The 27,370-nt window shown below is 34.1% G+C and overlaps 1 protein-coding gene across 1 annotated transcript in view; it reads left to right on the top strand.

Annotated features, from left to right (window-relative positions):
- ADGRV1 (adhesion G protein-coupled receptor V1) overlaps positions 1-27,370 on the top strand; it is a 286,011-nt gene that overhangs the window by 42,151 nt on the left and 216,490 nt on the right. The window contains exons 23-43 of the mRNA XM_067315842.1: positions 730-910; positions 1,524-1,726; positions 2,356-2,485; positions 4,042-4,122; positions 5,370-5,509; positions 5,961-6,570; positions 7,532-7,747; positions 8,967-9,182; positions 10,434-10,678; positions 10,851-11,032; positions 11,743-12,554; positions 14,003-14,212; positions 18,484-18,614; positions 18,886-18,985; positions 20,138-20,317; positions 21,692-21,855; positions 22,446-22,539; positions 23,157-23,186; positions 25,329-25,407; positions 26,047-26,185; positions 26,703-26,844. Of these exons, the coding sequence (XP_067171943.1) occupies positions 730-910; positions 1,524-1,726; positions 2,356-2,485; positions 4,042-4,122; positions 5,370-5,509; positions 5,961-6,570; positions 7,532-7,747; positions 8,967-9,182; positions 10,434-10,678; positions 10,851-11,032; positions 11,743-12,554; positions 14,003-14,212; positions 18,484-18,614; positions 18,886-18,985; positions 20,138-20,317; positions 21,692-21,855; positions 22,446-22,539; positions 23,157-23,186; positions 25,329-25,407; positions 26,047-26,185; positions 26,703-26,844 (4,285 nt within the window). The remainder of the gene's footprint in view (positions 1-729; positions 911-1,523; positions 1,727-2,355; positions 2,486-4,041; positions 4,123-5,369; positions 5,510-5,960; positions 6,571-7,531; positions 7,748-8,966; positions 9,183-10,433; positions 10,679-10,850; positions 11,033-11,742; positions 12,555-14,002; positions 14,213-18,483; positions 18,615-18,885; positions 18,986-20,137; positions 20,318-21,691; positions 21,856-22,445; positions 22,540-23,156; positions 23,187-25,328; positions 25,408-26,046; positions 26,186-26,702; positions 26,845-27,370) is intronic.

Here is a 27,370-nt window from a genome sequence, read left to right as displayed (position 1 = left end):
AGTCAGTAGAGACTGAAACTCACTGAAGCCAAACTGATGTTTGTGACCTACTCATTCTCATGCCTCTGAATATAATTAACTACATAAGCTTTTTGTTCTATATATTTGTCTGACCATATCACAACATATAGAAACATCTAGAAAGCTGGAATTATCTGAGGTGATGCCATTAGTTTGTACAGAGGTAGTTTTATATTAAGTAGTATGACCTGAAATCTCAAGTGTCAGGTGATAGAAACAAGCTTAATTTACTTGTTCTCTAAATTGGAATAATTACTATAATGTCTCTTCAGGAGCACGGTTTCTTCAAGACTTTGAGATCTGCCAGGTATTTCCCTTTCAACACACATTAAACTATGCTTATTTTAAAATATGAAAATAAATATTTGCATGTTTATACACACACACACACATATACATATACATGTGCACGTACATATATTTTATATATATATATGGAATTTGAAACATTTCAGAAAATATACCTTCTGTTTCTGATAGCTTGGTAACATTTTGGTTTTTGAAACAAATATTCTAAATGTAAAATATTATCCTAGAAGTTAGGTTAACTTACCTGAAAAGCAAAAATGCTGTCTGTACTACTTTAAGAACTGCACAGCAAATACACCCAACTGGCTAATCAAAGAATTCGGTGAGTTAGGTAGGATCACAAAACTCAGTGATAAATGTTGCATGCTTTGATCTCTCCATGACTTGGTCCCATCCTAGGTGTTAAATTTGTATGTGATTGATGATGACGTTCCAGAACTAAATGAATATTTCCGGGTGACACTAGTTTCTGCAGTTTCTGGAGATGGAAAACTAGGTTCAACTCCTACCAGTGGAGCAAGTATAGATCCAGAAAAGGAAACTACTGATATCAGCATCAAAGCCAGTGACCACCCATATGGTAACAATGATGGAAAAGATACAATGTTGTTCCAGATAATTGTATAGTTTTAGCTCAACAGATAAAAACTTTGCATAGCCTTGATGGTTGAGGAAGCAATGCTAAGCATGCCACTCATATATAAATAATGAATGAATCTCAAGTTAAATAAGAGTGAATGCTGAGTTACTTGTTCTTGAGAATTTTACAAAAAGGCCTTGCAGCTGCTCTAACCAAACAGATGATGATTCCCTTGTGGGAGCAAATAACGATTGCATGTGGTTGATCCTGCGCAAGTCTCTATCAGATGAGACCATTTCTGCATGCTTGTTATATGAATAAGTATCCAATACTATGACATGCTGAGGCTCTTTGGGGAAGAGCTGAATTAATTATTGCACCGTGGCTTTATTGAGACTCATTTAAAATATACTGTTTATTGATATCAGTGGGAGGGGATAGGGTACACAGTATATCCCTGGAAATAACATGCTTGAGGCCTAAGGGCGTATCAATAATTGATACTTAATTTCAGAACCACCATAAAATATAAATATTATAAATTATGGATTTGATTATAAATCATTTAAATTTGGTGCAAGTAGCCATGTAAATGATACTTCTTGTCTGCCAGGTTTACTGCAGTTCTCTGTGGGGCTGCCTCCTCAGCCAGGTGATAAAATGATTCTCCCAGCATCTGCCGTGCCCCATATTACTGTTAAAGAAGAGGTTGGACACATCATATTACTGGTAGTTCGTGCACAGGGCCTTCTGGGAACAATTCTGGTGGAATACAGAACAGTACCACTTACAGCTTTCAGTCCTAAAGATTATCAGGTATTGTCAAGGTGGTGTAGTTATTTTGGACTTTATTTCGATTTATTTGTTCCAGGGATAGCCTTCATGTTGAGTATTTTTGCCCAGCTATGATTCTTTCACAGAAATAGTTTTATGCAATGATATGGTAAATTAATGTTTAATATTCACTTAAAAAAAGATAAATAATTACGTGACTTCTACATCTTTTCTGTGTACAACATATTGCAGTTCCTAGGAAAAGCTTGTAGGTTTTGGGTTTTTTTTCCTGAAGAGAATTGTTGGTGTAGCAAAAAGGGACGTTTGCCATTGCTGCAGAATAGGTCAAACTTTGTATGACCATTAAAGGTGCACACACAGGTTAAGATTATGTTTGTACATACTGGGATCTGCACTTGTTAAAACAATAACCTGCATGTATCTTTGCTTACCTAACTTATATTTGGGCAGAAAAATGTATATGAATGCAGATGCTCACTGTTCTGTGAATTTAGATGTTTTTCATGCCAAAGATTCAACAGGTTTTTGAAAAACTTAAAAGAAGAAAAATAGATGTATTAAAAAAGACAACAAAATCAAAGTTGTTTCTTTTTTCATATGGATGAAAAGATTAGACTTTAACAAAAATGTAAAGAGCTTTCATGTTGCAGGCTGTTGTGGGCACCTTGGAATTTCAACCAGGAGAAAGACACAAGTACATTACTGTAAATATCACTGATAATTCTGTCCCTGAATTAGAAAAAGATTTTAAAGTGGAGCTGTTGAACCCAGAAGGAGGAGGTAAGGCACATACATAAATTCCTTCCCTTTATATTCATGACCTCTATTCACATACAAAATTCTTATCTTTTTTTGGTGCGCTAAGAAGGGTTTTTTTCAATGTTATTTCTGAAAACAAACAAACAACACCACCCCTCCCCCCCCCCAAAAAAAAGCTGTAATTTTTCTTGGGAAAGAAGTGCTCTTCAGTTAATCTGTCAATTGTTGCTAGAAACAACCAGACCCCAAAGAATTTGGATTACTGCTATGTGTTAGGTCGTATAAAGGCAATCACTGCTTTTTACTTTATAGAAACTTCATGGTTGGTAATGAGAATTAAAATAAATTAAAATATATATTAGTGATTAACTGTGTTTCAAAATTTTAAATATTTATGGAATATTTAAGGCTACGCAGCCAAAGGTAGCTGTTTCTGCCATGTGACTGAAATCAGAGAAATTACAATATATTAATCAATAATTTATTCAACCTGATAGCAGTGGAGACTGGCAGGGTTGAGAAGCTTAGAGAGCTGAACTGCAGGTGGAGAGATATTTGCTACCTGTGTGGGATAAAATACTCAAAAGAATTCTTGCCGCAAGATGTTAGTCCAAAGGAATGGTAAACATCAGTGCTCCTACCACGAAAAAACCTTCGTCTGTTTTTTCATTGGGGAAGTTTTTTTTTAAGACAGATCATAAAATTAGTTGGAGGGGAAAAAAAATCATTGGAAATGTTGACAGCCATAAATTGATTTTTTTAATGACTGTTATTTTTTAAACAGTACAGAAATGTAAGTATTGTGCCTTATGGGAAATTGTATCGTATTACCTTGAATGAATCCAGCTCTCTGCTGTGATTATATGTGTCTATGATGTAATATGGCCTTAGTGAGTCTTTTGATTTAAAAAATGTAAACTTCGCTTGCATGTGGACATTTTGGTTGGATATTTGTTTTGTTAAAAACAGCTCCACTTTTCTCTTTAAAATTGTTTTGACAGAAAACTTGCAACTAACTTTACTAATCCAATAGTTAGATAACCTCTTAATACAAACCATCTTTTTGGCTTTTCCAAGCACCACTACAAGCACAAAATATGGGGTAAGATCTCCATTAATTAAGTCTGCAGATTTTTCTAACTTTCTGATAAATGTTTTCACACTGTGGGAAAATATTAGAATAAGAGCTTGGTGGGTTTTTTTCCCCTCACTTTTTTTTGAATATGTTTCCGGTTTCTCCATAACACCTTGGGATAGGAATGAGAAAGAACAAACACAAAGAGGGAAAGAAAGGAAAAAAAAGAAAAAGTTTTATTTGTTGTCTTTCCTTCTGACCTTTCATTGCTATTTTCAACATGATACATTAAGTAAAAGGTGAAATATGTAATGCTTTATCTGGCTTTTACCAGAAATCCCGTACAATGTCATAACCAAAAATGATGCCTCCTTAGAATGTTTTCCTCTTTTTTTTTCCTGTTGTCCAGAAATGTTTAAATTACTTTATGCTTTCTCTGTATTTATAAATGTATATAAATGTATATATGTGTATATATATGTATCTGTCTGTCATCTTAAAGTTGCTGAGCTCTTTAGAAATGATGACAGTGGAAGTGGTGATGGGAACATGGATTTCTTCCTTCCAACTGTCCATCAACATGGTAAGCATTTTGAATTATCCTTTATTTCTTTATTTCTCATAAATTACTATAATCACACAGCTTGTCATAGTGTTATTTTACTTGTATTTACAGGGGATTCAATTAACTTCTTCATCTTGTTCTCTCAAAACATTCTTTTCCATTTTAATTTAGGCAGAATTTCAATAACAATCAGTGTTAACTGTAACATAGAGAATAGCAGCTTCTGTACTGTCAAAACTATATTGATATAAAACACTGTAGTTATTCTAGAATTGCAGTTAGAAAAATTAGCTTTGCTTGAAAACAGACAGATTTTCTGGAGTGCAAAAAGCAAAGAAACATTTTTAAATTGAGGGTAATTAAAAGCCTACCTTACTGTATGCTTTGATATGTGCTTTATGTTACTTAGGATTTCTGTGTGTCATAAAGAAAAGTGAATCTGTTAAATTTGTAAAGGAAAGTTTTGATTCATTTCTTGTCTTTAAGTTTGTATTTATTCCTGAAATATTTTCAAGGTTTACAGAAAATATAATTTGATCTAGAGAAAATTAAAAAAAATAGATACAGAGAAAAAGAAAAAAAAAGAAGGAAAACCCTGTTGAATCCTCCAGACCTGAAAATTTTGCATTAGCACCCAGTATCCAAATCAAATAATTTATTTCACTCTAATTTTCAATTTTATCTGTAAATATAAAGAAATTCAATTAGACTCTTGGACTTTTTGGAGCTTCCTGTTTTTTTTCTGGAATAGTATTTCCCTCTTCCTTGTTTCCAGAAATGATTCTCTTAAATGACAGGCTCTTCCTCTCTGAGCAGCAAGTTATCTCAGCCAGGTTGGTGGTAAGATTTAATGGACTTTTTCTTCTTTTGCTTTGTTTTTCATTCCAGCTCCTGTTATGATGAGACCTGCTTTCATCCAGTCTGCCCTGCTTACACTGCATTTTATCATATAACTCCCCACCACCCTGAACTTTGCTGCATTCTCATTCATTAAATCTTTAATACTTTTCTTTCAGTTCCTTCCTTAAGATACTCAAATTTATTTTTTTTCTTTGGTGCATTGTTCCATCAGAAAGGCTGCCAGACTGCATTACTGAAACTCAGTTTCTTATCCATGTGGATAGTCATCCTGCATTTAAAGAAAACAAAAGTGAAACAGCACAGAAAGTGCAGTCATGATCTCCTCTGTAGTTTTGTAGTAAAATTCCTTTAGATATTTTCTAGGTGCTAGAAAAAGTAATCTTCTTTGGAACTTACACTTACAGCTAGCTTGGGAATTGCATCCCACATCATTGTGACTATTGAGGCTTCTGATGATGCTCATGGTGTGTTTGAATTCAGTATGGAGTCACTCTCTGTAAATGGAACCGAGCCTGAAGATGGAGATAGCATTATTGTGCTGCAGGTTAGAAAGTTTTGAGTCTCATATTGTTATACAGTCCTTTCCCATCTCTGTTTTCACTGGGGATTCTGTGATATATTTATTATAAATCCATAGGGTTTATAACTTTTTAAAAACACACATCTATTTTGCAATTTAATGCATTCATTTTTTAGTATGTGTCTTTCAACTTGCACCTAAAACGATGTAATCATGTTTGATTTCAATTGTATCTACAGATTTGAAATTACATCTACTTACTTACATTTGAGGTATTATTTTTTTTAAAGTAGGAGTGCTGATTATACAACAAAAAATACAACAAAGCTGAGATGGTAAAGGTTGCACTTTTTTTTTTTTTTAAGATGGATTTATTCTTAACCCATAATATCAATGGCTTTCCTTTTTACCATTTCATACTTTTATATTTTTCTTTCTCTACAAAGGAATGTAAACCTTTATATTTTGCACTTAGGTTGTGAGATCTCATGGAGCCTTATCTCAGGTGACACTGCATTGGATCATAGTCTGTGATCTTACAGAAGACCTGATATCTAGTTATGGGAATGTAACATTTGATGTTGGCCAAGCAAGAGCAAATATAACAGTGCAAGTTTCACCTGATGAAGTTCCTGAACTGGATAAAATGTTTTCTGTTTTGATCATCAATGTTTCCAGCGGTCGTCTTGGAAATCATACTAATGCAACATTAACTATTTTAGCTAATGATGATCCGTATGGGCTCTTTATGTTTTCTGAGAAAAACAGACCAATAAAAGTTGAGGAAGAAGACAGAAATATCTCCCTGACAGTAGTAAGGCTTGGTGGTCTCCTTGGAACAGTAATGGTAACATACAGAACTATTGGTGATGATGAAAAGTCACCCTTTCTTCCATCTGACGTAGCTAGAGCAACACAGGGAAAAGATTATTTGTCTATTTCTGGTTCTGTGATCTTCACAGCCAATGAAAGTGAGGCCACAATAACTCTTCCTGTTTTGGATGATGATGATCCTGAGAGGTCAGAATCTGTTTTTGTGGAGTTAAACAGTGTTGCTTTGATCAAGAAAGTACAGGACCGGCCAAGTAAGTATTGTACAGTCTCTCTAAAGTATGTAGGTTAGTATTTATCTTTAATAGGATAAAATGCAACCAGTTAAATTATAATAAAGTTTTACTGTGCCAAACTGCATATAATTAAGTGTTCTCTGAGTTACCTTTCTTGTGTACTGTCAGCATACATTTCCCTTGCCACAGTATTTTGTCAGGGGTTAATGAGTGTTTCTTTATTCCTTTTGCATCCCTTTAACCAAGGCCTCTCTGGCATGTGTGTTGCTGTACTGCTTTTGTGCACTAATACACATGTTCATCTAATGTTCATCTTATGTTGTTTCTGTTAAGCACCCTATTAGAAAATAACTGAGCTAGATTGTATTGTTTATTGAAAGCCAAAAAAAGGTTTAAAAACAAACTGGTATAGTATTGTACTCTTTGCATGCTGCTTTTTTAATGTAGACGACGTTTGCTGATTCCTCATTCAGATACATTTGGATAGTTACAGCCTGATTTGTGCTTCATTGTTTCTTGGCTTGTCTAATTGCCTCACCCATTTAGTCCTGATGTTAAGGGAAGCTTCAAATATAATTCTGAGGGGAGACTGAAATGTTATTTATATTTCATCACAGCAAGTGTAAAAATAAAATTCTATTGAACCTGGAGTGATCTTACTACTGGTCCTATGGACAAACAAATAAGTAAATCACCTTTCGAATAATTGATGGCTTGTATGCTCTGCATGAGAGTGATGATAGACTCCAAGAGAATAATACTAAGTTACTAAAAATTAAGGTTTTCTGCCGTAGTATAATTCAAACACCAAAAGTATTTTGGTGCAGTTTCAACTATACTGTGTCCAATTCTAAGAAGATAGTTTTGTTGAAAGCTAATAGCAACTAACAACTAAACTCTCCTGTATGTCTATGAACTCTATAGCCATAGACAGCAAGGATCTCAGCCACTCCCTAACTCAATTTTCGTTCCATTTCAGTTTTAAATTCTCCTCGACTTGGATCAGTGGGTGAGACAATAGCTCATGTAATTATCAATGCCAATGATGATGCTTTTGGAACACTTCAGCTTTCAGCTCCAGCTGTGCGAGTTGCTGAAAATTATATTGGACCAATCATTAATGTGACCAGAAGTGGGGGAATTTTTGCAGATGTTTCTGTGAAGTTTAAAGCTGTGCCAATAACTGCAACAGCTGGTAAGAAATCAGAATAGCAGAAATACACATTCTATGTTAAGCTGAAAGACCATTCTGTATGCTTTGAGTGCAAGCAAACAAATGCATACTGAATACACTCTATTAAACAAACAAACAAACAAAACCCCCACATTTTACTGACTGTTTAGCAACTAGAAATCTAGGTTCTATGGAAGACATTGTGAATGAGCTTTTAAAAAGCTCTAGAACATCATCACTGTTAAATGAAGACTCCATCAAGAGAAATGAGTCAAGCAAGTGGGGTGCTTGTTTCCCTACTGTTCCCCCACCTCCTAAAAAAAGAAAAAAGAGAAAAAACACTGTCGTAGTATCTGTAAATACTCTTTAGTCCTTTAGTATGTATTTAATCATACTATGCATAATTTAAATGAATTCACTGAAGGGGAAGACAGAATTGGAGGAATGGGGACTCAGCTGTTCTTTAAAAAAAAAAAAAAATCACCAGTTGATCCCTGCCACAGGAAAGCTACATGAAGAAAGGATCAGCCTTACAAAGTGTGCAGGGTCAAAACCACATAGATAATAATGAATCCAACCCACTGCATTTCTACTGTGCCCAGAATTGAATAGGAAGGTAGTGCATGCTCTAAGAATAGATATCCAGGTTTATTTTTTATATAACTAACTTTTCTAAATGAGTATGCAGGTAGACTGATGTCAGAGCCTGTTTCCAATTAGTTTCTGAAGCAGAGTCACTATTTAGTGCATCATAGTTATTCAGCTATGCATTCTTAGAGAAGTTTGCCTGAAGGGAGGTCCATGCTGAAGACAAATTGTTCCTTTTTAGTAAAATCTACTTGGATAAAAGTGCTTCTGTTCACTGTCACCTCTTGGAAAGCCAGAGAACAATCAGAAATCAAAGACTCAAATATCTTTACAGTCTAAGCGTGTCTTTCTCAATGGAAGAGAATGATGGACCTTTTGTAATTGCTTCTTGTTCTAACAATGTAAACTCTGTTTTGGCTAAGTTGATTTTTATTTTAATCTATCCAGGTCTCTATAAGGCAAAGGGAAATAAAAAAAGATTTTATTGTCTAGGTCTGAAGATAAAGAAAACCCCATGTAAACACAGGGGAATGCATGTGTATGAAAAAGAGAAGATAAATAGATAAATTGATGACATGTTTAATACAATGAACCATAATGCATTAATACTTTTCTGTTTTTTATTGCTTTGTTTTTTCATCTACAAATCTAGGTGAGGATTACAGTGTAGCCTCATCAGATGTTGTCTTACTAGAAGGGGAAAGAAGTAAAGCTGTGCCAATTTATATAATTAATGATATCAGTCCTGAAGTTGAGGAGTCCTTTTACGTTCAGCTGCTGAATCAAACAACAGGAGGAGCCTTGCTTGGATCTTTGACTAGGGCAATCATAACTATTGAGGCTTCTGACGACCCATTTGGATCTTTTGGTAAACAAGTCCTATTTGCGTATTTTCTCTCTTCTGTTAACATTTTTACTAGAGATTTCTGGGTGAGTTGTTACTGGGCAACTGAATAACAACTCACAGAAGGCACAGAGGAAGCCTGGGTGAACGCAATATAAAACAAGATAAGATAAACTAAATTGAAATATTTAATTAATGTATAGTAATATTTTAATATAACCAAACTGAAAAAATATTTGGTCAATTGATATGTCAAGATTTTTGGCCTATTTAAGAAAAAAATGGATTTGGGGATCTCCTTATGGAGATGGGTGGATTCCCTACCCCCCCCCCTTTTTTAAATTTTTGTCTATTCTAAATGCTGCATATCTGATACAGATTTAAGCCAAAGTCTGCCATAAATAATTTAGTTTCTTTGTTTTACTAGATAATCAGCAAAACAGTTTTAAAGATCTGAGGAATTAAAAAATATAACTAGAAATGGAAATTGTGTTTTCTTACTTTCTGTCTGTTAGGTATGTTAGTTTTTTTCAATCTGTTATTATCAATAGAATGGATTGTGTATAATTTCCAAAAATATTTTCATTGTACAGATTTTGAGAAAGATTTTGGTAATATCAAAAATATGATATTTTAGATATGCATTTTATTCATTTCAGTTTTGGGGAGTGTATTTTTTTCTGGCCCTTTTCTTTGCCCTACCCTTTTCTCCCTTCAGTACCCTTCTTTATTCCTATTGCTCCATTTTCTCTGTTGAAGAAGAGAGGAAAGAGAGAAAATATCTAACCTCGCAATGACATTCAGTAACCTCCAGAAAAAGTATCTCTGGGTAATTTGTTAACTTTATTCTTAAAAACTGAAAGTTTAATGTCAGGAAGAATTTTGCTTAACTCAAAACTTTCCTTTTAAATTTGTTTTTAATATTTCAGTAAGTAGCACGTGACAACAGCTGAAAAATTTCCCTGAATAATTATCAAAATGGCTTTTTGCAGCTTAGAAAAGCTCAGGGCTAACCTTGACCACCAATAAGTATGTTGAAATAAACTCATGGGTTTTGTTTGTTTTTTAATTTTCATAGCCATTTCTTCTGTTCTCTGTAGATGAAAATACTAATATTGAAAGTTCTGTTTCCAATTTCAACCTGTTTAAAAGTGATTTATCTGTGCAAGTAAATTCAATCAAATGAAATAAAACTATATATTTCATGAAACAAGGTGATACTTTTACCTTCAATATTATTTTTAATGAAATAACTCCCTCTGTGCTGTACTTCAGTTTTTCAGATCACTGAATTTGTTGTGGAGGAGCCTGAATTAGGATCAGTAACCATAAATCTGCCAATAATCCGCAATGCTGGGACACTTGGTAATGTTACTATTCAGTGGGTTGCTACCATTAATGGACATCCTGCTGATGCTGACTTGCAGGTTGTCTCAGGTAATATTACTTTTGCCCCTGGGGAAGCCATTCAGATGTTGCTTTTGGAGGTCCTGGCTGATGATGTTCCAGAAATAGATGAAGTAAGTTAAACATTTTAATACTATTTAAGGAAGATGAGAGTTTTGACCTGTTATAGAAGTGGGTGAAAATGTTTGGGAGGAATGAGCCAGAAGTTCAGATTATACTTTGCTTGTGATTATTGTTAGAAGTACTACAAATTGTTTTGCTGTATTTTTTTTTTTTCTCTTTGAGGTTGTCCGGGTAGAATTAACTCAGGCCTCCAATGGTGGTGCTATTGGGTTGGACGGAGTGGCAAATATTATAATACCTGCCAATGATAATCCTTATGGCACAGTTTTCTTTCATCACTCCTTGTATCGAATTCAAGAGCCACTAGAAAGAAATTTGCTTGCAAACATAACAGTCAGGCGAAGGTCTGTATAGTGTTTGCTTTGTATATAATTATTATTATTTCTTTTTTTTTGTATTGGCTATAATTTCAACTTCATGCTCTTCTGATTTTAAAGCCTTTGCATCAATTTCTTGATCTGCCATCTCAAAACATTTTTATTTCATATATGTTATTTTTGAGCTAAATGTCTGCTTATTAGAAATGTACCAAAATCCCTTTAGGTATCATTTTTTCTGTTTAATCATCAAATCATGTAAAGCCACACAGTAGCTTATTCCTGTGATTTGAACTGAAGGACAAAATGGGTCAACCTGTGGAAAGAAACAAGGAAGGGAAAACTGGGTTTATACATGTGATATGATCTCCTGAGGTCACCTAGGAAGAAAGGTGACAAGGCTGGGCAGCACTGGCTTTTTTCTTCCTTACCAGCTAGAAGAGTTGGTGAGTCCTAAGAAGAGCAAGCTAATACCTAGAAAAAAAATTATTTGAAATATGCATTCTTAACAGACTACTGCTCAAGTTGTAAATCAAACTTGCTATCCACACAAAGTGCTAACTCAATTATTCTGGTACTAGCTTCAAGGGGAATGCATTTTAATGCATTATTTGGAATTTTTCAGCAATTCAAAGAGGGTCAGTAGTTTTTGTTCAGTTATTCTTAACCAGAAGCATACAGAATATTAGACATATTTCATTGCTTAACATGACTTTTGCCTTTATTATGTCTTTTAGTGGGGGAAGGTTTGGTGAGCTTTGGATTTTCTACAGCACTTCTGACACTGATGTTGTAGCTCTTGCTGTTGAGCAAGGTCAGGATATCCTGGCCTTTTATGAGTCTCCTGTACAAGGAATTCCTGACCAACCATTCAAGACCAGAGTGAATGTGTCTGCTGCAAATGACCCACTATATGCTTGTGCAACTTGGTGCCTAAAAGAACAAGCATGTTCAGCCTTTACGCTTTCCAGTGCCTCTGGGATTCCTTTCTGCTTCTGGCTGACATCGGAAATCAGCCCACTAACTAATATTTCAGGATTCTGGACCTACAAGAAAAATGCCACCAGTACATCCACTCTCTTTAGCACACAGGCCATTGCCGGTAGTGATTATGAATCTGTTACAAGACAGAGGGCCATAATGCTAGAAGGGGAAGAGTTTGCAAATCTCACAGTTACCATACTCCCTGACAGTCTGCCAGAGTTGGATGAGAAATTCACTATATCCCTTTTGAAAGTTGAACTAATGAACATCTCAGCGAGCTTAAAAAATCAACCAACTATAGGACAGCCAAATAGTTCCACAGTTATCATAATGATGAATGGAGATGCCTTTGGAGTATTTAAGATCTATAGTGTAAGTCCCAATGCAACAGAGGAAGGTCTGTATGTTGAAGTAGAAGAACGTCCTCAGACCAAAGTGCAGCTAATGATACACAGAACAGAAGGCAGCCTGGGACAAGTGACAGTGGAATGGCGTGTAGTTGGTGGAACTGCTACCCCAGACTTGGATTTTATAGGTGTTGGTGAGATTCTGGTGTTTGCTGAAGGTGAGGCAAGGTTTTGCATTTGCTTCCATCTTATAAAAATAAGGAAAAGCAAAAAGAACCTGACTAGCACTCAGTCCTCCAGAAGTTTTGACAAGAGTGTCATCTTATTCTTAGGCTAACTCTCCCTTAATGCTCAAGATAGATATGCATAAGAATACAGCTGTTTTTCAGCATATAGCATTATTTTGCAGAACACGCACCTAGTCTTCTCTAATGAAGTTTCTCACAAGGTGATACCAAAAGATAATGAAAAGCATAAATATCCAAGGTTGTTTCCTTTTGAGAAATATTTCAGTGTGCATTTTAAAAATTTCATTTACACCAAATAAATCAGGAGTAATAATGCTGAAGATAGTATTTATATCAAGGATATTGGAAACAAGAAGCAGGCCAAGGTCATCTTTTCTGAGCCTTCAGTGCGGCACCACTTTTGCAAAAAGCAAAGCTTTCTTAATGACTGCTGCTTTCTTTCACCCAATAACTAGATTTTTGAAGTAATGAAATCCCTTTTTAAATTGCACGATTGTATTAATTTCATAAGACACAGTAGAGCATGCTTAAAAAATTTACCAGCAGGACGAATGACTCACTGGCAGACTGCTTTAGTACAAGAGGGCATGGTACAGATTTATTTTATATTTTCAAAGTCTAAGCTGATTGAACAGGTATTTTGAAAGCAATTTGTGGGAGCGTAGTAAAGATTGTAGTGTGCTAGCTAGATTGATAAATTACCTGAACTCAAAAGAATGGTTACCAACAGTGGTTTTGAGGCAGATATGTAATTACAGTAGTTGTTTAAGTTTAGCACAAAACTTGTAGAAGTGTTTTAAAAGACAATTTAGAAGCTAATACATATATATTCTGTAAATTATTATTCTCATAACCATAAAACACACCTCAGTTATGCTCATGTGCTGAGCAATAGGACTATGTTGTAAAATTTGATGGATTATATAAGGACAGATAATTCATAGTGTTCGCTAGTTATATTATTGTTCTTTGATAGTCCAGAAGGCAAATAGCTAACACAATGATAGCCCATTTTTATGCATTCCCTGGCCTAGTAAATATATTCAAATTGGGTGCATAGTGCATCAGAGAGCTTATGTACTTGGTAACTTTCTTTACAAGAATAATATTCCCCTTTTCTAAGTTAAATTATAAAGTCAGAGAATGTGTAATGCAAATAAATAATTCAGAAATAATTCCTACCCAGTTATTCTGTACATAGTACCTTTAATAATAATCATATTGGCCTAATGTGACCTCTTTGATGGTAATTGAATAAAACCTCATAATGACATTCAGTAACTTTCAGAAAGAAGTAAACAGATATGCTCCTTTTGTCCTTTTTATATTTTTAAAGCATTTGCTGCAAAATGAGATGATTGTCTTTTTAAAAGGTGATTTCCATGGGCACATATATGAATGCATTCTTCTCCTTGTAGGGGAAACAAAAAAGATGGTCACATTGACCATTTTAGATGATCCAGAGCCAGAGGATAATGAAAGTATCATAATCAGCCTGGTCCATACTGAAGGAGGGAGTCGGATTCTGCCCAGTTTTGACACTGTCACAGTGATTATTCTGGCAAGTGACAATGTGGCAGGAATTATTAGCTTTCAGACAGCCTCAAGATCTGTTATTGGTCGTGAAGGTGGGTTCTTCTTTGTGTTGACCACACTCAGTTTTTTTAACATCAGCTTCCATCTTCATGCTTTCTGTTGATAATGATTCACAGTGATTGTTTGTTTAATTGTTCAGAAAACGTCAGCAAGCAGCGAATAACTACATATTTGGCACGAATTTCTTTGAATTTTAAACTCTTGCAAGTATAGCACTTAAAAAGATTTTTGGAAAGGATAGGTAAACCATTTTCAAAACCATTTTATGTTTCATCATCAGTGCTTTCCTTTTTCTGAAGATCGTGCCTTGCTTCTGTTGGTATTCCATTTCAAAGCTCCTTTTAACTTTTATTGTCTTATTCATTTATGCCAAATTCTGGATCTGGATATAATTCCTATCGTACACACATCTATTAATAGTTATAAGCAAATGTCATCTATCAATGACTTTAATTCACTTTAAATCTTCTGGAAGACATTCCCACAAAAGGATTAGGATTGCCTTTTCCTTTTTTCTTACTCATGAACTTGCTGGTTTAAAGTTTTCTATGCTTTTTTATGACAGCTAGTTTAGGACTATAGCAAGTCTTGCTGACATCGCTAAGTCACATGGCATTTGAGAAAGAACAGTAATAAATTGAAAGGGAAAAATCTACTAGTGTTTTAAAGAGCACATTGCATTATCTAAGGTTTGATACAGTTTTATGTAGGATGGTGGTAATATCCATGGTGATTACTTTGGGTGGCCTCTGTTGGAATCTGAAAGTGTTACAGTATCATTTTTCTCTGACTTTTGAACTGATGGTCAGGAAAAATTACCAAAACAAAAATTTGTTCTCCAGCAATGTGTGCATTGCATTTTGTGTTTGAAGGGGGGAAGTCTTTCTCTACCAACTCTTTCTCTTCTCCTCCCTGAACGTGAAAGGACATCATAACCTTCGGGTTTTCATCTAGACGGTTTGTGTTAATTCTGTGCGGTGTGTGTGCCCAGTTTTCATGCTTTATTCCTCCACATTAACAGTTCTGATCAGCCTGTCAAGCCAGCTGCAATCTGACAAGCTAAGAAGAGCTGTTAATGAGCACGAGGAATTAATGCAAACTGGCTCAGTCCCAAAGGTTATGATGACCCTGAACATTTTCCACTGCTTAAATATTATTCAATGCACAGTAGGAAATGTTGAACATCTGGAACTGAAGTACTCTGTTACAGTTTGGAAATTACTGGACTGCAGTTTTTTCAGGTTGTGAAGAAAATAATGCATTGGCTTGCAACAACAAAAAAACCACACTGAACCCTTTGTTAAAAAAGCATGAGCTACAGCTATTAGATGACAGATTTTAGTGTTTGTTTTCCACCTTTAATATCCAGGCTTTCTTGTTTTGAAAACAAAATTTACCAAATATAAATCCAAATATCATTATCTTTTATATTTATTATATTATTGAACAGTTTTGCTCTCCATCAAGTAAATATATATTGTTTTCAAAATGTGAATGTTCATCACCTTATTCAGGGTAGGTATAGCTTTTTAATATGGATAGGGGCTTACAACAGTTGTGTGGCTATAACTGTATTGCGGGAGTATGCACTGCACTGACTTGAAATAATGGGGAAGAGAAGGATGGCTGAGGCACATTTCTCCTTGATAGATCCATACCTCTTGATTTGTATTTACTAAAGATACATTTGGTACCTCACTTTTAAATCACAATGTAGAAATCCAAAGATATAGGTAATATGTTTAAACAGTAGAAGATGTAAAACAAAAAAGTGGAATTAGCCTAATAACATCCTTTCAGTCATCAGAAATCAGTTGGTATTTGTTGAAGCCTATTGTATATCAAAAAGTATATATACACAGCTTGTTTTTCCTATTTTCTTTCTGGATAAGGATACTAAAGGTCTTGGTAAAGCTGTCCAAGAAACTTGGCTCAGTAATTAACTACTTGGAGTCTGTAGTAGTAGTGAATTAGACTTGGGGCTTCTTTTTGGTGTTTTGATTTAGGATATTCTTGATTTCATATTGTAACAGCCTTTTATATCTAAAGCATTTTGTTGTAGTTTTCAATGAAAAGTCATTGTATTGTATAATGTTGTATTGGAATACGCTTTGTCTTGTTTGTGCGTTTTGCAATGGTACTAAGTAACCAGTTTTTGTGTTAAGTATTTATTTGTTTGCAATGGTTGTGCAAAATTCTCAAATAGGATAGACTGGATTTCAGTGCAGTGTTAAACAATATGATAAAACAGTCTCAGACGAACCCATAAACTGGGAATGTACCCTCAGATATCTGACTGTAGAAACAGAATACTTGTGATGCCAATAAATTTTTAATTCTTTTATTCTCTTAGGAGCAACATGGACCAACTTAAGACAAAGGTGTGAGCCTCAGTACACCTCCAAGGCTTAATTGAAGTTTGAAATGCTGAGGCTTAAAAAAATATATACATTTATTTGGAAATTGGCTTGAATAGTTCTTGTATTATTTCTTTAGCATTATTAATACTGTATTTTAATGAATTATATTAAGGGCTCTTGAAATTAGTAGTTCATAGGTCTGTCACTGATGGCCAGCATACATGCATCTCTGATATTTCCGTACTAAAAAGAAACATATCTAGAAAATGTTCAAGTTGCTCCTGTCAGTGTCAGCTATGTGATGCTGCCCTATAATGTAATGTAGGAGAAGAGCAAGATACCATCCTCACTTGACGCTCTCTAAATTACATGAAGAAATTGACCAACCCACCTAACCTCTCTGGTTATGCCATGGAGTTTGAAGCCACATAGCCCCATGTCTTCTTTCATTTTCATAGAGGTACCACCCTGAAATCAGATAAAGTTTTGGGTACTTCTCAGTAGGTATGATTCTAAACACGTGCACAAGACAAATCAGAAGTTATTTAAATCAAATCCAAGGCAAACCTAGTGATATGATACTATATACAGTGCAACAGACTGAGTCATTGTATGCTCATTTTCATGAAGCAGAAAAAGCAGTCATAATAGGCCACACAAACTGATTTGCAACTGGATTATCCATTATCTAATTTTTCTTCTCCTCTTTTCTTAGATATGTGTAGGAATCACTTGGTCCAGAGATGGAATTATTCCCAGATTTAGCAAACTGAAAGCATTTTAAATCAGTTTATATCAGATAAAATAGTAAGAAAGACTTTTTTAGTGAGCTGGGATGGAATCAAGTTTGTCAGATTTCTGTTTCTGCATCACTAAAATACATGTTGACATTTTTTTGTTGCATTCATTCTTCAGTAAGCAAAAGAAATCTCATGTATTATTATTTCCAAGCATCTCAGTGTAGTAGATTTTTACACGTTTTACACCTCTGAGAAGCCACTGCAATACTGTATGTACTGGCAAACTCAAATAATGTGCACCTGAAAAATGCTGTTGAAATGCATATGCAATACACTTACATATTATAAATAAGCATCTGTGTTATAATGTGAATGTATTGTATAATATCACTAATTTTACATGCTGATATATTGATATGTTAATCTCTTATGTCCACATTTAAAATATGTCAGTAGTAATCTTAAAATAACATGTAAGTTTAAAACTTGATTTTCTAAATTTTATGAAGATTTTGAAGTAGCTTGCTCTTTTTAGTTAAATTGTCTTTGGGGTTAAATATTATAAATGTGAAAAATATAATATTTGCTTTTTATAGATGCCTATTGTCAATTGATACTGATATCTTCAGAAATGATCAGAAATTATTAACATTTTCTGAATATTCTCTTTTCTAACACTGATAATGTTTGTAAGTTCAAACTCACACAAATGGATTTTACAGGTAATTACAAGCATTTTTCTGCATGCATTATGTAAGGTCACGTGGCTGCAAATATTAGGAGAATGTATATTCCTTGCCAGTGAACTGTTGTAGAAAATTAGTTGTGTTATAGCTGGTACATACAGCATTTACTATTTTGTGTGGTTTACAATCCAATATTGCTCTGTTGTTTGTGCATGTTTTGATGGCTATTCACTTTGTAAGTTATTCATCTTTAGCAAGTTCCCTGATATATTGATAGTTCTTTCCAAGATTGAACTAAAAGCAAACAAAAAACCCTCCAGAGTTTAGGTTTGGGTTTTTCTGTTCAATTTTAAAAGTGAATGTGTTGTATGCCTACAATGAAGCTTACTATCAAAGATATGAATGACTCTCAAAAAATTATTTTAACTGTGTAATGCATGTTTCTGACTTCCAATTTTTATAACTGATGTATAGAAGAAGAAATCTCAAAGCATTTTGTCTTGTCCTTTATTCCTAGGAGAACAACTGCAGTTCCATATCCTTAGAACTGCCCCAGGACTGGGAAATGTTACTGTTGAATGGAAGATTGTTGGGCATCGTGTAAAACAAAATTTTGAAAATTATTCTGGAATACTCTTTTTTCCTGAGGTAAGACCATAAACAAAGCTAATAGTTAAAGGAAAACATTGTATTTAGAACTGAGCTGAGAAAGGCTGTATGCTTTCCTAACAGTTCTTGTTTCTTGATCTGGTAATTTACTTGTTCCCATACTCTTTGAGTTCTAAGTTGGAGAGAGTTTGTATTTTTTGTTATTTTAATTTAAAATTTCTTAAAGGAGTCATTCAAAATACTTATCAAGTAGTAGTATGCTTGTATTTTTTACAGTAATGACTAATCAAATTGTCATTAAAATAAATAGGAGTCATTGAATACAACATTATTTGTTCACTTGCTGGATGACCATATTCCTGAAGAAAAAGAAGAGTATCAAATCATCCTATATAACGTCAAAACACAAGGTAGCGCAGAACTATAGCATGTTGTATCTTAAAAATGCCATTTAAGAGTATAATATTTTTCATATATATTAATTCATTTTGGAGGTGTAAGACTAAACTGCAACTGCTGTAAAATATGTTAAGTTCATTCTTATTTTATTAAAATAAGTTTGGTTCTTATATTTTTATATATGCATGTCTGTACATGTGCTTATATATGTATACATATGTGTGCATGCACAGACACACAAACTCTCACACACACACACGCATATATATATACACACACATATGGGTATGTTAGATACATGAAGCTGTATTTCCCAGCAGTGTCTTCAGAACCTTTCTTAGATTATCAGTCACTCTTGCAATGTTCTGTTGGCACCAAAACTGATATTAGTAATATATTAGATGTCCCAGTTAGTACTTCAGCAATGTAACATATAACTTATCATGCTCCAGGCAGACTTTCTGACTTGTCTCAGGAGATCAGAATATTTTATTCTTATCATTTAAATTAGGATGACAGAAGAAGCTCAGTCAAATTCTACAACCCTTCTGAACTATTCTGTATTAAAATGAAATTAATGCCTAAACCCATCACTAATTTGGTATGGATCGTATTGCTGCTAGGTGCCTTACCAACTTTCTAGAATCATTTGTTGACTCTTGTTGTCCATGACAATTAGCATAAATTGATAAATCAGCAGTTATTCACCAAGGCAATGTTTAGCCTAAGAAATATAATTTGCCTTAGCATGCTCTATACCCAGTGGTAAGGGAGTAATTTCTTAATGGAATGATCGAGAAATGGAATCTCATTTTAAGTTTTCAGAGTTACTTCCTTCCCTATTGATTTTAGGGAAATCAATATTTGGGACTGGCCCATTAAGTTTGCTCATTTCTTAATACATTTTTGTCATTTTTATACTTAGTAGGGCGTATGTTTTCTACTGTGATTGTATGTTTCTGTATTTGTTTTAAAATATAAATATACATACTATATATGTTGTGTTACACCATCCATAAACTTCAGTGAGCACATCATGTTTTTGATTTCATTGCATTTGCACTGCTTTTGACTGTTTGTTATTTAAATATAATAATAATATTATAATGAGAAGAAAGTAGTTGCCTAGCACTTTATTCACTTTAGCCCATGGGTATTTGCAGGAGTTTCCTCAACGGGAGCTGCTGTTTTGGATAGTCAAGGATATGAAGCTGTTCTGACAGTAGAAGCTAGTGATGAACCACATGGAATCTTGAATTTTGCTTCCACATCCAGGGAAGTTTTAATTCCAGAGGAAAACAAAACTATTCAGCTCTTTATTAACAGAGAATTTGGATCACTAGGTTTGTATAATAACTTCAAGAGGAAGGAAGTTGTAACTACTGGACTTTTTTGTTTCGGTAATCATTAGGCAAGTGAAAGCCAAGGCAGGGAGTCTAGAAGGTTTGGAAATCTTGGATCCAGTTGATATTTTCAGAACTTCTAGGCTGCCTACCACAGGACTGGAGATTAAAACCAGAGCCATAGTCCTCATTTCCACATCAAAGAGTCTGGAAGCTATGATGAGGTTAGGTGTCCATTAAGGATACTACCTTTATGTCTAATGAGTCTGTCTCAGAGCGTTAGTCTCTCCAGAAGAAATAAAAAATGCATGAGAAAAGGATTATGTATAGAGTGATCTTTCCATATATTTCTCCTCTGCACTTCTAGAAGTTGGCAGTTTAAGAACTTCCTGTGGAAAATTCAGACCACTGAATTCAATTGATTTGTCTTCTATGAAAAATTCTCATTTCGTTTTGAATCAATTTATCTTTTAGCATTCATAAAATTCCAAAATTTGATATGTACCATGTGCAAAAATATTTTCTTCTGTCCTAAAACTGTTGACTGAGAATTTCAATTTATCTTCTGCAAAACTGTGTACAGCAATTTCCTTTTCACATTTTTATACTATATTTAGACACCTGTGATCATCCTCCCTCAATTTCTTCTGCTGTATCTGTTTTGTAATGAAGTGACCACTTACAACTAATATTCAAGATCTGGGCACACCAGAGATTTATAGAGTCAGACATTTTAATGACATTTCTATGCTTTCTCATTTCTTTTTTAATCTCAATCAATATTCTATTTTACTCTTTGAACAATACTCAGGAAACTAACATTTTAAGATAACTATCCATTTTAATTGTAACAGCTCTTACCGAGTGGTAATTCCTAGTAAAGTGCATCACTGTCTGTTTAGAATTAAGACTCTCTTATCCTTTGTATTTTATTTCCCACAGACTAGCTTTGAACTTCATCTGTCATTTTATCTCCAGGATCACTGTCTTTACATTTTGCTGCTTCACTCACCCTGACAGATTTGCGAGGCATGGCTTTATTCTAAAAAAGTGGTGTTTAACTTATCCCCTTGGTAACATTTTTCAGTGTGTCCTCTAACTTTATTCTGTATTGAAGTTTGTATGAGTCTACCCTGGAGGGAAGTTAGGTTTATTAACCTGTATTTCCCAGCATTGTCTTGAGAACCTTTCTTAGATTATCACTCTTGCAACGTTCTATTTCCTTTGGCACCAAAACTGATATTAGTAATACTTCTGCAGTTAGTCTTTTCATTTGCAATTGAACATTTGATCTCTTTTCTTTTTCTAGGTCAGTGAGAGTTGCATAAGAATTGAAAAAAAATTTTTTTTTTCTTTTTGTCACAAATTAAACAGGTACTATCAATGTTACATATGCAACAGTTCCAGGATTGCTCACTTTAAGGAATCAGACAGAAGTGACCTTGGCTGAACCAGGAACTGATTATATATCTGTTTCTGGATCACTGATTTTAGAGGAAGGAGAAACATCAGCTGCCATAAATATTACTATTCTAGAGGTAAACTTTAAACCCTTTAATTCTATACAGTTCTATATGACTCCAAATAGGGAATACTTTGGAACCTAAAACTTGCAACCTATACATTATTTGAAGCTATATATTATATGTAGTTGTGGTTTAGAAAAATGGTTTTAATCTCAATGTTAAAATCACAGGGGAACAAGTAATCAGAGAAAGCAGCTCTACTTATGCATAAATAAAATTAAGCTGTCTGATTAAAGCTTTACCAACAAATATTCAGAATAGTGTACTTCATTACCTGCATACTGATATGAACTGATTGCTACAGGCTCATACTTTTTCCTTGGTTGAGGTTTAATGCCTTTGAAATTGGGCAGAAAGTTATGTGTAGGAATAACTTAGTATCTCTGCAGTATCTTTTTCATGAAATACAGTATTTTACTTTGTAATTCTTTCAAGATAATCAATTTCAGACCCAACAAAAGTATTTCAGGAAAATAGAAAAATAAGTGAATTCTAGTGCCACTTTAATATTACAGACTTCTAGTGGGTTGCTTTTTGGTGACTTCTGTGGATAATTCTTAAAGGTAAATGGAAAGATTGTGCACTGTATTTGTGTTTTGCAGGATGATATACCAGAGATGCAGGAAATCTTCTTCGTTAATTTGTCTTCAGTGGAACTCATCATGAACCATTCAACTTCATTCCCACCTAAGATAGGTATAATTTACAGAATTATCTTTGCTTTTCCTTTTCTTTGAATTACATACATATTATAATACTCCAGGAGATTATCATCATCACACTTATTTACTAACTAGGACAAGATGAGACAGGATTATCTGAAAAAAAACCTTTATAGAACATCAGACATATTCATTATTACACTTATACTTCTTACATTTTTTAGAGTCTGGAAAAATTATTGGGTAATTTTTATAGAGGAGTTAGTAATTATCAGTTGAAAAGCACAATTATCTGAAAAGTTTTATTGACAGTATCTTCATCTGATTTACATTTCCTAAGTACATAATGTAAACAAAAATCTCAAAAAATTACCTTATGTGTGTAAATAGTTAATTCTTAGTTAATTCTTTTAAAAGTCTGTTTTTATTTCTGCTTTTAGGAATCATATCCTATAGCTTTTCTAATCTTCCAGTGATCTTCATTTATCATTTGCTTGGTTAACTCCTCATTCCTGTTCCTCTGAATTCAATAGCAAAAGCTCTACTGGCTTTAATGACAGTTGAATTATCCTGTAGTACTAAAGAAGTAGTTGTATTGATTGTTTCTAACACCTTTGACTCTCCTCCCTTTTCTTTGCATGCCTGTAGAAGTGACTGAGTTAATTCGTTACGGATTGAAAGGTAAAATGCAAGACACTTTGCTGATTTGTAGAAACTAAGCTGTGATTAGTTAATTGACTATAAAATACAAGCATAAAAAGAATAACATACAAGTACAAAAGATTCATCTGAATTAAATTGTGTTAGGTGCTGTATAGTCTCACCTTCCGTTGTAACAATTTGGCAGTCTCCTTGGACTGTGATTATTTAACCCTGGTGTGATATCTGCATTGGGTTAAATGTATTTGAGCTGAACAGATAAGTTTTAATCCATGAGACAGAAATATGTTGTGGTGATAAAATGTCACAATGAATTCTATTATCAGACAATATTCTTATTTTCCCTGTTTATATACTTTGATTTGTTATGATTGACAATTTAGCTCCCTGTGAATGCAATGTATTTGCTTTGGATTTCTAGCAATATCATACTCTGTACAGGATATTTGAAGTATTTCTAATGTGGGATCTAATATCAAAAGAAATGACTGTTCCACACATGATACAGGCATGTGCAGTCAATCCAATACATCCAGAATATTTTGCATGTACTGCTTATGGCATGGCTGTTGGTGTGCAGTTAGTCTGGTACGTCTGTGATACAGCAAATGCATTGATGGAGCAGGAACAGAAAACATATAGTTTTGTTCTTTTGTCCCTGCTCCTCCTGCTCCCATCTTCTGGAGAAGATGGAAGAAACAGCTTGACTCAAATGCAAAAGTGCAAGTAATGAAAAAAAGGAAAAATGTTGAACAACTGAGAATGATAAATAAGAAAAAAAAATAAAGGTAATGGACACAAGAAAGAGTTAAGCATGAGTGGGGAGGGGAAGGTGGAGAATAGCAGTTGGCAGTGTACCATTAGAGATCCTGGGTGTACAGATCTGACTACAAAGTGACACAAAAAATGGGGATAGGAATGAAGCAGAAAGGTCTGTCATCCCTAGCACTCCATCAGGATTCCTGAACCTCAGTAATGTTTCTCCTGCCTGTCACTAAGTTTCACAGTTTTATTGCTGATGTTCATCTCTACTTCATAATGACAGGTTTAGATTCATGGCAATAACCTTGTAGTTTTATGCGGTTTAACTGAATTGATAGAGAAAAATCTTTTCTGTGAAACTAAATATCTAAATAATGCAAATCTAAAATATATTTGCTACAGACTCATTTTATGCAGTCAGTCTGGTTGTAGAAGTTGGCATTCTTCATTTCTTTTTAGGTCTTATAAAATGTAAGTTGAAGTAAATTAAGGTAATCATGTGTTGCTGTAATCCAAACAAATCAAGGCTCTGTTTTCTCAGAAAAATCAAGTTGCAGCTGTCTGGTTTTGGCCTCTGAAATTAGTGGACATTTCTGACACTAATCTCTCTATTATTCAGTGTTTTCACACTGCAATATATATAATAATGCCTCCCAATCTCACAGGATTATTGTGAGGACACTTTGATTCTGTGATATACAGATTTATCGGAATCACAAAATGGTTTCTCCAAGGGTGGAGACTCCATGACCTGTTCCAGTGCTCTGTTACCTTCGCAGTAAAGAAGTTTTTCCTTATGTTCAGCAACAGAGTGTTACAGTGTATAGTAAAAGAGAACAGCCCACAAAGAAATTAATAATTCTGTATTAGAAACAGAATCTGAGGTGTATGCCATTAAGGTTTATGATCAGACACTGAAACATGAATAGAGGATAAAATACTGAATCATTTCTTACTCGTTGTCCCTTCCATACCCTAAATAGCACAGTATGCAAAATTTTGAATGTCATCATAATAAATAGGCAAAATAAAAACGAATTAAGTTTGCACAACAAATCTTGCTTTTGCTATTTCCTAGATTTTTCTGTGCTGTATTTTGCTTTCCTGATGTTCTTTAGTCTTTTTTTTTTTTTTTTTGGTATGCATTATTAAATGTAACAGTGGTAATTCCAGGCATTGTGTTGATAGTAGTTCTGGTGAGGTATTAAGGACATATTTTCTTCAGAACCTTTCCAATTATCTTGTTCACTCCCATTTTCTCCTCAACATTCTAGAAACAAAAAATCATATATTTTATCTATAAAGTTAGTAGGGATTTAAGAAATGCTTCTATGGTTCTTGAAAATCATGAAAATGGACTTTCTTGTTCTTTCATTTTTGTCCTTCTGTTTTCTATTTTAGATTTGGAAGGTTTAGCTTCTCAAATTGTTATTGATGCTAATGATGGAGTAAGAGGAGTAATTGAATGGGAAAGTACCACGTAAGTCTCATTTTCATTGAAGAACTTACTGTGTCAGTGATTGGGTTGCCTAATTATTTTCTTTTTCAGTTAATGGTAAAGTTCCCATTAAAAATAGGATCAGATCTTTGAGATGGCAAAGGATCATTCAAGTCAGTAGAATTAGGAAATGGAAGATAATTCCTGCACTGTGAACCAACACTTAGTGTATGTTTCGTAAAAGTTCTTATGCTACCACTAATATACTTCCACTGCTGTCATTTTATATTATGAGCTTGCCTCATTTCCTCAACCTCCATCCAGTGTTCTAGCATCTGCATCCATGAAAGCAAACACGTTGGCATTTCCCATCTCTTTTTCTCTCACTAATTTCCAGGAGCTAGGAAGAATGCATCCATGAATGTAGATATGTTTGTATGACTTTTCTTAATCTGTCACTAATAATCAGGAAAAAAGCACAACATTCTATAGCTTAATTCCATTTAGAGGAAAAACAAAGGTAAAAAGGTTGTTTTAGATGACTACTAATACTGTAATGATGCTTTTTTCATATAAGACACGTGGAGTCATTTAGAGTGAAAATGAAATAATAATCTGCCCTTATATTCAAAAGAATACCACTCAACAAACACTGAGAATTTTTCTTCCTTTTTATTTTAGTTTTGAAGTTAATGAAACTCAAAGAAATCTGACAATAATGGCAATTCGAAACAGAGGATCATATGGCAATGTTTCTTTGTTTTTTTATGCCCAAAATTTGGAGGCACAGTTGGGTTTGGATTTTAATGTGACCTCAAGGGTAAGAAGCAAGCTCTAAATACGATACTCATTCCTTCAGCATCCTCAAAAGAATATCTTCTTGATTATTCTGCAGAATGATCAATAATGTAGCTAGGTATTTCAACTTACTTCAATTGCTTTGGTCATCCAAATAGAATGAAATAAAAATAGTTTCTCTATTCTTATTATTTCTTTCATTTTAAATATTAAAATATTTTTAATGTAAAATGCATTCTAAACTTTCAAACATCTATCTCATATAATATTGCTTAGAAACATTAGATCTTTTTCATAAAAGATTTTTTTTACGACGGGACTTTCAAAGTAAATGCTCTTGCTTGTCCTCATTTTGCAACAAACTGAACTTTTTAATTTCAGTTTTATCAATTTATAAGAGACATTGGGAGTATGGCTCTTCATGCCTTCTATTCATTCCTATTTAATAGAATTGATGTACCTTAACTGAAAAATTCTGTGTACTTATTAACTGCTGTAAGTGTTCAATGCTTTGTGTTCAATGTTGTGTTCAATACCAGACTCTCTTTTTTGCTGATGGAGAAAGGCATAAATCTGTTGATGTCATGATTTTTGATGATGATATTCCTGAAGGCGATGAGAGATTCCAGTTAATTTTAACAAATCCCTCTCTGGGGCTGGAGTTAGGGGAGAATACAACAGGTAAGACTAAGATTATTCTTCTGAATAACCATATTTCAGAAACTACCATTGCTCTGCTATTGTAGATCTTTAAACTTTCCTGAAAAGTTCTTAAACATCACCAAGAAATCTATGCAATTAACAAGATCATATGTAAAATAAGGAATTAAAAAGTAAGAAAATGAGCTTTCTAATAAGTATTACCACACCAAACTGCGGCCTTTTTAAGGGTGATTATAATGTTTTTCGAGGAGATTCTAGATTCTTCTTATCTAGAGATCTTCCTTGTTAAAATAAAATATTTACATAGTCTCTTCAGGTAATATCACAGGCATATAAGTACTCTGTGTATATACTGAAGTGGTGGGAACACGAATACAATATTTGGTATTGGAAGTGACCTCTGGAGATCATTTGGTCCACCCCCCCCATTCAAGGAGGGTCAACTAGAGCAAGTTCATGACCATGTCCAATCCGGTTTGAGTATCTCTAAGGATGGAGATTTCACAATCTCTCTGAGCAATCTCTTTCAGTGTTTGATCACCCT

The sequence above is a fragment of the Apteryx mantelli genome, chromosome Z (assembly GCF_036417845.1).
Source record: "Apteryx mantelli isolate bAptMan1 chromosome Z, bAptMan1.hap1, whole genome shotgun sequence".
In the NCBI taxonomy this organism is placed as follows: domain Eukaryota; kingdom Metazoa; phylum Chordata; class Aves; order Apterygiformes; family Apterygidae; genus Apteryx; species Apteryx mantelli.
Note: the sequence above shows the minus strand (reverse complement) of the source record. Positions and strands in the feature narration are given on the sequence as shown.